The sequence below is a fragment of the Schistocerca cancellata genome, chromosome 8 (assembly GCF_023864275.1).
Source record: "Schistocerca cancellata isolate TAMUIC-IGC-003103 chromosome 8, iqSchCanc2.1, whole genome shotgun sequence".
NCBI lineage: Eukaryota > Metazoa > Arthropoda > Insecta > Orthoptera > Acrididae > Schistocerca > Schistocerca cancellata.
In genome coordinates, this window is record NC_064633.1 from 428,179,202 (window position 1) to 428,191,029 (window position 11,828).

An 11,828-nucleotide genomic window follows, 5' to 3' on the forward strand; every position below is an offset into this window, starting at 1 on the left:
TCACAGGTGTGGTTGATACGTACTAAACCTAGACAAAACCATAATATTCCAACTAATTTCATCTAGCTACTCGCTATCTGTGCCTATGAATTACACATTATAGGTGTAAGTCGTGCAGTGCAAATGTCTTTGCTCTCTGTATCCTACAAAATATGATTAACTGAATCTATCTGAGGTGTGACAGCAAAATATCGAAATCTCCGTTGCTGCCAACACGTACCTTGACGTTTCACTGCAAGACGAGCTTAGCTCACTAGCTGAAAATTTGATTTTGGCATCACTACCGAAGGAAGCAGCAGTTCGTTCGACAACGTAGCTATTAAGTGAAAATATGTTAAGGTTTGAATAAAGATCAGAGGAGTGAAAAACAAGTTCGCAAGAGCCCTAGAAAATACTAATACTGAATATTTATTATGTTCAGATAGTGAATAGAGAACCTCATACTTGTCTCTCAATGAATAACTTGATAGCATGATAAAAGGTGTAAAAAAGACAAAAAAGAATCACACTGTAATCGTATTAATGCCCGTGTTATTATTCGATTAATGGAAACGCAGTGAGATAATCAGCTAGCAAGCCGAGATGACCAAGTATAAACTATATATTGATTTCCATTGTTCCAACGAAACTGCGAACTTGAAAACGATCTAATACAGCCCACATTGAATGCAGATGTAGAGGTTGTGTGGTAAATACACGGTCCAGTCACTTTAATGTGACCATAGTCGACGTCAATGTGCAATAACTAACCGCATACGCCAGATGGTAGCAGAAGAAGTGGAGAGTACTTAAAGGGAGTCTGGTGCGATTTATCCGACGTCCAAAAAGACATAATACTTGCCTTTCGAGTCATTGGTGGAAGAATTTACGAAACGGCTGATTGTGTAAAGCGTTTGCGTGTCACCGTGGTTAAAGCACACCGTGCATGGCAAAAAAGGCGCTACCCAAGTCCGGCGCCGAGACAACTGTTGTGCACCATGGGTCATAGGGACAGGGGTGAACGATGGCTATGGTAATATGTATGGGGGAACAGACGTCCAAATCTTCAGCAACTGACCGCCCAGATGAACTATGGGGCTGCCAACAGTATCTCTTCAATAACTGTTCAGCGAAAGTTGCCGCCCATGGGCATAGGAAGCATGTCCCTGGTTCATACACTCGTGCTGACTGCTGATCATCGGCGACGTGGCTGGAATTTGGACACCAATACCGCAAATGGGCGTCCAATGACGGAAGTGGCGACAGTTGCCCTTTTCTATGAACTATGTTTCATGCTGCACCGGACAGGCGGCCTTCAGCGTGTATGGCATGAAACGTCAGTAAGCGAACACGCTACCGCAAGTGTCGGAAGGATCCAGGCTGGAGGAGGGAACGTCATGGTCTGGGGAATGCTTTCGTTGCATTCCCTTGGTGATCTCGTCATACTAGGAGGCACTATGGACCAACGCAAGTGCACATCCTCCCTTGGGGAAACATGTCTACCTCTGTATGCTGTCTTTCTTTCCTTGGAACGGTGGCATCTACCAGAACGAGAATGCAATGTGTCACACAGCTCGAGGCGTACGTGCGTGCTTCGCAGAGCACCAGGAGGAGTTTACTGTACCAACCTGGTCACCAAGCATTTAATCGACAGGTCATTAAAACCAATCTCCCTAGTTTTCTTCCTTTTCCACAGCATTTAAACCCAACGTGTGGGACCACCTTTATCGGGCTGTTCATGCCATTGATCCTCACTTGGATACCCTAACTCAGCTGGCCATGGCATTGGAATAAGCATGGCTCCACATGTCTGTCGGTACTGTCAGAACTTCGCTGCCTCTCTTCCTGCACGTCTCGCAGCGGTTCACGCAGCTATTCAAGCTTTTGACAGGTGGTCACATTAATACGACTGGCAGTGTAAATCTAATATTCCAAAACGCACAACTATGCAAATCGAGAGCAAGCAAGTAGCCGTATCACCATAAATCATAAGGACGTCGCTTCAACGTGCCATTTTCTGTATCGTAAGATAAGCCATGTACCGGGTGATCAAAAAGTCAGTATAAATTTGAAAACTGATTTTATCACGGAATAATGTAGACAAAACTTTACCATCTGGTGAGCAAGATGTATGAAACAGGCGAAATACCCTCAGACTTCAAGAAGAATATAATAATTCCAATCCCAAAGAAAGCAGGTGTGGACAGATGTGAAAATTATCGAACAATCAGTTTAATAAGCCACAGCTGCAAAATACTAACGCGAATTCTTTACAGACGAATGGAAAAACTAGTAGAAGCCGACTTCGGGGAAGATCAGTTTGGATTCCGTAGAAATACTGGAACACGTGAGGCAATACTGACCTTACGACTTATCTTAGAAGAAAGATTAAGGAAAGGTAAACCTACGTTCCTAGCATTTGTAGACTTAGAGAAAGCTTTTGACAGTGTTAACTGGAATACTCTCTTTCAAATTCTAAAGGTGGCAGGGGTAAAATACAGAGAGCGAAAGGCTATTTACAATTTGTATGGAAACCAGATGGCAGTTATAAGAGTCGAGGGGCATGAAAGAGAAGCAGTGGTTGGGAAGGGAGTAAGACAGGGTTGTAGCCTCTCCCCGATGCTATTCAATCTGTATATTGAGCAAGCAGTAAAGGAAACAAAAGAAAAATTCGGAGTAGGTATTAAAATCCATGGAGAAGAAATAAAAACGTTGAGGTTTGCCGATGACATTGTAATTCTGTCAGAGACAGCAAAGGACTTGGAAGAGCAGTTGAACGGAATGGATGGTGTCTTGAAGGGAGGATATAAGATGAACATCAACAAAAGCAAAACGAGGATAATGGAATGCAGTCGAATTAAGTCTGGTGATGTTGAGGGTATTAGATTAGGAAATGAGACACTTAAAGTAGTAAAGGAGTTTTGCTATTTGGGGAGCAAAATAACTGATGATGGTCGAACTAGAGAAGATATAAAATGTAGACTGGCAATGGCAAGGAAAGCGTTTCTGAAGAAGAGAAATTTGTTAACATCGAGTATAGATTTAAGTGTCAGGAAGTCATTTCTGAAAGTATTTGTATGGAGTGTAGCCATGTATGGAAGTGAAACATGGACGGTAAATAGTTTGGACAAGAAGAGAATAGAAGCTTTCGAAATGTGGTGCTACAGAAGAATGCTTAAGATTAGATGGGTAGATCACATAACTAATGAGGAAGTATTGAATAGGATTGGGGAGAAGAGAAGTTTGTGGCACAACTTGACCAGAAGAAGGGATCGGTTGGTAGGACATGTTCTGAGGCATCAAGGGATCACCAATTTAGTATTGGAGGGCAGCGTGGAGAGTAAAAATCGTAGGGGGAGACCAAGAGATGAATACACTAAGCAGATTCAGAAAGATGTGGGTTGCAGTAGGTACTGGGAGATGAAGAAGCTTGCACAGGATAGAGTAGCATGGAGAGCTGCATCAAACCAGTCTCAGGACTGAAGACCACAACAACAACAATGTAGATAGAGAGGTACAAATTGACACACATGCTTGGAATGACATGGGGTTTTATTAGAACCAAAAAAATACAAACGTTCAAAAAATGTTCGACAGTTGGCGCTTCATCTGATCAGAATTGCAATAATTAGCATAACAAAGTAAGACAAAGCAAAGATGATGTTCCTTACAGGAAATGCTCAATATGTCCACCATCATTCCTCAATAACAGCTGTAGTCGAGGAATAATGTTGTGAACAGCACTGTAAAGCATGTCCGGAGTTATGGTAAGGCATTGGCGTCGGATGTTGTCTTCCAGCATCCCTGGAGATGTCGGTCGATGACGATACACTTGCGACTTCAGGTAACCCCAAAGCCAATAATCGCACGGACTGAGGTCTGTGGACCTGGGAGGCAAAGCATGACGAAAGTGGCGGCTGAGCACACGATCATCACCAAACGACGCGCGCAAGAGATCTTTCACGCGTCTATCAATATGCGGTGTTATTTTTTTTGGGTCCTAATAAAACCACGTGTCATTCCAAGCATGTGTGTCAATTGTTACCTCTCTATCTACATTATTCCGTGGTTTATTAAGTTTTCAAATTTATACTGACTTCTTAATCACCCGGTATATTGAACAGGTTGGCACGTCCTCAGAGGAAGAACAGAATGACTCGCTTTGTTTAGTAATCATGGGGATTTCACTAAACGAATCTTCGTGCCAAACATTTATAGTGGCCGACTCACCATGGAGCTTGGGCGGCTTGCTTATCACACGCTTCGCAGTTGCCATCCAAAGATAGCAGGTGGATAAGTGACCAAGAGGCAGAAAAGACTTTTTTGATGTGCAGACGAACACATAGCATGAACGGTGTATAACAGCAGACGATCTTCAGTACTTAGAGACGAATCAACAGTGGACTCTATATCTACGATCCATAGCACAATTACCGTGATATGAGTGCTGGGAAATTAAAACGTCACTTTTACTTAGGAACAGAAACGAAAGATTTAAATTTGGAGTTACCGTAAGAGCAGTACCTCTTTTGGTTCGGTAGTTTATTAACAAGCGTTGTAATGGTTATTCGTGTCTTCATGCTATATGCTTCATAATATCTGCAATCTTGATAAGTTTCAGTTTCTATCAGATGTTCATTACATTGATCGTAGTAAAATTATTCAGTCTTCTGATACATTGTGACGACTGATTTCAGTTTCCATCACTTGTTTACTCCATTTACCACTTCAAATATCCTAAGTTTCTTAGTACTTTATAACGACAGTCAAACACAAAAGATAGAAACAAATTATGGTTATCAGTTAACTGATATTTAATACTGATACATAACAGTGTTCTGACGAGATGAAAAGCGCAATCCCTTAGACATTTTCCTAAGGAAATTGGAAATACATTCAACTTCAAATTCGTCACAACTTCCCAAATTTCACCTCTTTCTCTTCTAACCAAACTCTGTGCGGTTGATCTCAGCAGTATACTAAAATACTAAGTTAAATTTATCTTTTTCTAGGTAACACGACGTCTCTGTCTTCACTGTTCCAGTCAGTTCATTTTGTTATTTGAGTCTGACTTCTATAGTGGGCATACGTATACTTTGACCTTTATCTACGTTCCTGTGTGACATCTGTATTGTTAACTTTAGATGCTGTCACTAAATCGTACACTTTCAGTGGAGGATCAGTATGTCAGGCGAGAGACTGAACCAGTTTAACTAGTCGCCAAACTATGTTTGCTGCAACTGTAACAGATTTGTAATAAACTCTTCATATGTCCATTGCATTACACATCAAGTATACTTTCATTGTCTCAGTCAGAATTACATAACACTTCCATTTATATCTTCATCACACTCATATAAGTACCTACAGTATGGTTATTTTACAAAAGTAAAATTCGCACGGAAAGCTCATATTATCTAGTACTGCACTACATTCATATCGTTTCTACCGATCTACTTTAAATCTTCAATTTTTTTTTCTCTGGTATTCCAAATAACGTTTACTCGTTTTGTTACTTGTCGTTAGCTTTCACGCCTCTTTACAAAATTTTCTAATCACTATTTACAACCACATGCAAAGTAATTTCTAATAATCTCTTAACATAAATAATGTATAAGATTTTTGGACCATTGTGACCATTGTTGGAAACATGAAAGAAAACACCATCTGGATCACTCACTATATTTCTGATGTTAAATACTGATTTCTTCCTGATGAACAGATCATTTTCAGGTCCGAAGTTAGTGCTATAAAGAACAGTTTGACCGACTGTATGGAGATGTAACAGAACCTTGACCTGTGGGTTACGTTCATGAGATGTACAGCCTCCTGTTAATTGAGCTACACCTGTTGAAATTGATGTGGGACCAAATTCTTAATGAAACTCCGTTGATGGTTAGCAACAGACAAATTACGATTCTGTACTGAGGTTCACCTGTTTTATCGTAAAACATACTGCAGTATTACAGAAAAATGTATAAACAAAAGTACTCCACAGATTAGCTTAACATGTTACTTAATATTTGTATTTGGATAACCTGTACCAACATTTCAAAAAATTTCACTTAAATCAAATAGTTCTCTGTGTCAACCCAACTTCCGTCTTGCGTTTGCAGTTGTTTGTTCTATACAGTGGGCATCGTTTGTGTGACTTTATACTTTTCAATGTATTTATATGTGGCGAGTAACAGGTTCTCTCTAGCTGCTAATTTAATAAAGTCCTGTTTTACTCAGTCGTTGCTTTTAGGAGTTTCAACTACATTCTGTGTATCGACGAATGTCGTATTTCAGTTTCTTAGGACATGAAAATAACGAATGTTAAATATTAGTGGTAAATTAAAGGTAATTCTAGAGAGAATCTTCGAAAGCTAATTGGCTCTCGAACAATATCAATTTAAATAATATTGCTCTTTCTTCTTGTTCTGATACATTCATCATTAAATTAAAGAACTGTAGCTCTTCTTACAAATATATCATTTGTGTGTCTCAATTTTGTGGTCATGCTGGAGATTATTAGCAAAATATGTTTTTCCAATAATTCAGAAACAGGATTACACATTTCTTTCGTACGTACTTCAGTATACACATACCGATCAACCACGTTCTTATTTATTTCTATAGCGTTACAGATCTTCGTGGATTAATACAACGAAAAGTTTTAAATTACTAAGCTAGTTGAAGGTTTATTATAAACTGATAGACTGTTAAAAAAACCATGCTGTTTGTTGACAAGGGCAAAAATAATGAGCAATTTTAAGATCATCCGATAACATGCTAGAGATAAGAAGATGTGCCATTTGTGACATCTACGTGCTACTCTACACTACCCTTTCCCCGTTACAGAGTTATTTAGCCGAACTGTTGAAAGCTATTAATGAAGACGGTGTCAACGTACTTGGTTACATGGCGTGGAGCATTATGGACAATCTGGAATGGGCTTCTGGATACGAGTAAGTGGAATATTTGTGGTTTTTCTCAGCCTTTTTTTATAATAACCGTTACGTTCTTCACTTCGAAACTGAATTTTTTTCTGAGACACGACAAGCAACAACATTACTTACTTTATAGTGAGAGAAATAAATGGGAGAATGTTGTGTTGATATTTATTTGTAATAGAAATAGCTGTTTGTCTCAAAGTGTCATAGCTATGGGACCATCACAGTAGCCAGCCGCGGTGGCCGTGCGGTTCTAGGCGCTCCAGTCCGGAGCCGCGCTGCTGCTACGGTCGCAGCATCGAATCCTGCCTCGGGCATGGGTGTGTGTGATGTCCTTAGGTTAGTTAAGTTTAAGTAGTTCTAAGTTCTAGGCGACTAATGACCACAACAGTTGAGTCCCATAGTGCTCAGAGCCATTTGAACCATTTGAACCATCACAGTAAGAGAGTTACAGTTTACTACTTTCAAACTTCTTATTTCCTTTAATAAAAGTTTTAAAAAAAGAAGAGATATATATTATTTCCCACTTCTGCTGAAGTTACTGGGTCTTCAGCCTACTCATATAAATCATTCTCGAAATACAGTTCAATATACATATATCTAGTTTTCTTTTCGGACTGATCTGGCGAATGATGCGGTACGCCACGAATTCCTCTTGTGCGCCACCCATTTCATCGTAGTATTTGCAGTCTACACCCTCAATTATATGTTGGATGTATTCCAATCTCTGTATCCCTATACGGTTTATACACTCTACAGCTCCCACTAGTACCTTGGAAGTTACTCCCTGTCGCCTTAACAGATGTACTATCCTCCGGCCCCTTCTTCTTGTCAGTGATTTTCATAGATTCCCTTCCTCTCCGGTTCTGCAGAGAACCTCCTCATTTCTTACCTTATCAGTCCAACTAATTTTCAACAATCGTCTGTAGCACAACACCTCAAATGTTTCCATTCTCTTCTGTTCTGTTTTTCACTGCCATACAATTCTGTGCTTCAAACGTACATCACGGTAAATTTCTTCGTAAAATTAAGATCAACGACTGGTGTAAATAAACTTCTGTCGACCAGGAATGCCCGTTTTGGCAGTGCCGACCTCTTTTTATGTCCTCCTTGCTCCGCCCGTCACAGATTATTTTGTTGTATAGGTAGCAGAATACCGTAACTACATCTATGTCGTCATCCACATTTCTGATAAGTTTCTCGCTGTTCTGATTTCTGATACTTCTCATTCGCTTAATCTTTCTTCAGTTTGTTCTCTATCCACATTCCGCACTCATTAGAACGTGCATTCCGTTGAACAGATCCTGCAGCTCTTTTTCATTTTGCCGGCCGCTGTGGCCGAGAGGTTCTAGGCGCTTCAGTCCGGAACCACGCTGCTGTTACGGTCGCAGGCTCGAATCCTGCCTCGGGCAGGGATGTGTGTGAGGTCCTTAGGTTTGTTAGGTTTAAGTATTTTTAAGTTCTAGGGGACTGATAACCTCAGCTTTGAAGTCCCATAGTGCTTAGAGCCATTTGAAATTCTTCATTTTCACTAAGGATAGGAATGTCATCAGAGAAATTTATCACTGATATCCTTTCACCTTGAAATTTAATCCCACTCTTGAACTTCTCTTTTATTGGCGTCATTGCTTTCTCGATGTATGAACAGTAGGGGTGAAAGGCTACATCACTTCTTACACCATATTTAATCCGAAAACTTCGTTCTTGCTCTTCCTGTCTTATTATTCCTTATTATAATATGTACGTATTGTATATTATCCGTCTCTCCCTACAGCTTATCCCAATTTTCCTCAGAATTCACAAAAAAAAAAAAGTTCAAATGGCTCTGAGCACAATGGGACTTAACATCTGAGGTCATCAGTCCCCTAGAACTTAGAACTACTTAAATCTAACTAACCTAAGGACATCACACACATCCATGCCCCAGGCAGGATTCGAACCTCCGACCGTAGCTGTCGCGCGGCTCCAGACTGAAGCGCCTAGAACCGCATGGCCACCACGGCCGGCCTCAGAATTTCGCTAGATCTTGCACTATTTAACATTGTCGAACGTTTTTTTGCAGGACGAGAAGTTCTAGGAACTTGTCCTAATTTTTCTTCAGTGTGGCTTCCATTATCAACCGCAACGCCAGAACAGCCTCTCTTATAGCTTTACCTTTTCTCAAGCCAAACTGTTGTTCATGGCAGAGATCCTCAGTTATCTTACCCTTTTTCTGTATTAATAATTCGTGCCAGCAATTTCGATGCATGACATGTGAAGCTGATTCTGTGATAATTCTCCAATTTGTCGGCTCTTGCTAGTTTTGGATTTGTGTGGCTGGCGTTTCTCCGCAAGTCTGATGGTATATCGCCAGTCTAGTACATTCCACATAACCAATGTGAATAGTTATGTTTTTATCATTTCCCGCAACGATTCCATAATTCCGACTAAATGTTGTCTATCCCTTCTACGTTATTTGATCTTAAGTGCTACAAAACTCTGTTATATTTTGAGTCTAACACTGAATCCAGAAAATCGACTACAGTTTTATGTCTTAGGCCTGGAATCTCAATGGATGGAACTTAACTACCGTCAGTTATGAGCCCCGCATCGAAATGAGCCCCGACAACCAGCGATGCCTGCAGACGCTACGGACAGTGGGGTGCGAACCTGACTGTCATCTGCCATACGGTTCGACAGCCGCGAGCGATGTTGTCGGGTGCCATTTCTTTGGTTTTGGTCCACGGCACCCTTACAGTTGAGTGGTACGCCAACGATATTCTGCTCCTTCCGTTTTGTTGCCATTCATGGCAAGCTATTCTGAACTTAGAACGTAGAAAGATAGCGGCTGCAAGCAAAAGGCGAGAGTCTCTACTGCTTGTCTTCGTGCATACTAAACCCTACCTTGGCCAGCAAGGTCGCCGGATCTCTCTGCAATTGAGAACGTTTGGAGCATTATGGACAGGGCCCTAAAACGAGACCTAGATTTTGATGTTCTAACTCTCCAATTGGACATATTTTGGCACTGTATCCCTCAGAAGGACATCCAATGACTCTATCAATAAATATCAAGCCGAATAACTGCTTGCATAAGGGCCAGAGGTGGACCAACCAGACTTTCTCAGATTTCAAGCTGTTTCTCTTGGATGAAACATCCACTAATTGCTCTTAAACTGTAATAATTGTCTCTACATGTCCATCACATCTACTGGTTTCATTCCCATCGCATAATTTCTTCATGGTGCGTCTTTTTTTTCTTTCAGTTTAGTTACAGCGAACTTCAGTATGAAAGAGTGTGAAAAGAAAATTTCGATTCAAGTTGCTGGAATGAATCAGAATGTTTCAGCAACCGTCGGAATTGTCATTTCACACTTACAGTTGATGTGCGACTAGTATTTTCCTAGTCTGCTGTGGAACATAGCCCGTTTTAATCTTTCTTTAACTACAGCTTGTTGTAACCAGTGCACTAAAACTGTTTTCTTACTTTTTCTTTCAGGTTACGCTTCGGAATCTACAGGGTAGACTTCAACAGTACTGATCTTGCAAGGATTCCGAAAGCATCTGCAAACTTCATGGGTGACATCTTCAGAAATAAGACAGTGCCTGATGAGTACTTTCAGTATAATTAGCGAATCTTATTCTTACTCATAAACAAACAATATCAGTAGCTTGTAAGTCAGCAATTGCGTTTATAATAGAACTATGTTTGAACACATGGAGTAGGACCATTATTGTATTCCTCATTTTGAATTACTTCGCCATACATTCCCATTCTTCATTATCTCCCTATTTCCTTTAATCTTAAAATTACACTTACTCCTTGTTCTACAATGGAAACCAAGTACAAGGTTATTACAGTTTCACATTTAGAAACACATACTGCTGGTTTCACTATCATGGCACAGTGCTGTTAGTGGTAAGTCATACACTGATCGTAAATCAAACACTGATTGTCATAAAAAGAGCTGCACCCAGAAGGGCAATGAGGATTGTGATCGTTTGGCAGGTAAGTGACTACACTTTCAACGTTGAAGGACCAACATTTATTTCGCTAAACGGCCACAAAACGTACGTGTCACTATGGCGTCGGGCAACTATAGTTGTGAACATAAGCTTCCAGATGGCGCGGCGTGGAATTGTACAGGTCTCTAATTTATCTGCAAACCATGGTGCTTGCTTCTTGATAGGTGGGAGGTAGAGGGGGAGGAGTTCTGGAAGTGTGAGGTGTTAGGGATAATTATTTTAAGAGGGATATTAGCACAATGTTTTATTAAATTATTCTTCTACTAAATGACAAATATGAAATTTTTGTAACCACATTCCCGCATTTCATTAAGAAATAAAAAGAAATATACAGAAATATCAATGGATTTGGTAGCCAGTATAATCAAACCGGCCATTAAAAGTACGGAGATGCCCAAACATACTAGATTAAATCGTTACACCACTTAAAATTACAGCAGGCCACGGAGAAACAAAGTTGAGTGCTGTTAACTGTATTCTGCTTTGGCACTCCGGGGAAAATCAGCATAGCTTAAGATGAACACAAAATAATTGTGTTAAAAGGATTCCACAGCTGAGGTACTAATAATAAGAAACGAAATACAATATTCAACCGTTATCATGAACCTTAGGGGAACATCAGTAGGTACTGGTACTCAGAATAAATTACACTGGTGAACACAAACACTAAATATCCACCATGGCAGACAGCAATGGTTCAACTTTAGTGCCAGTCCCTGGTTCTCACCAAAATGATTTTCCTCTGCGATCGTACTGGAATAACTATTTCATACCCGTTAGTGCTGTGTGCTGATGTTAACGCGCCCAGGCTGAGTTTTGTCTTAAGTTGCTTCTTGAAGACATACGAGGTATTTCAACATGAAACGGATACATGTCTTGCGTCAAATTATTTACACCTAAGTGAGCCATAGC

General features: G+C 40.3%; 1 protein-coding gene across 1 annotated transcript in view; it reads left to right on the forward strand.

Moving 5' to 3' along the window:
* Positions 1-10,588, forward strand: part of LOC126094695 (myrosinase 1-like) — a 96,119-nt gene extending 85,531 nt beyond the window's left edge. The window contains exons 10-11 of the mRNA XM_049909220.1: positions 6,823-6,929; positions 10,390-10,588. Coding sequence (XP_049765177.1) covers positions 6,823-6,929; positions 10,390-10,522 — 240 coding nt within the window. The 3' untranslated portion in view covers positions 10,523-10,588. The remainder of the gene's footprint in view (positions 1-6,822; positions 6,930-10,389) is intronic.
* Positions 10,589-11,828: the final 1,240 nt, after the last annotated feature.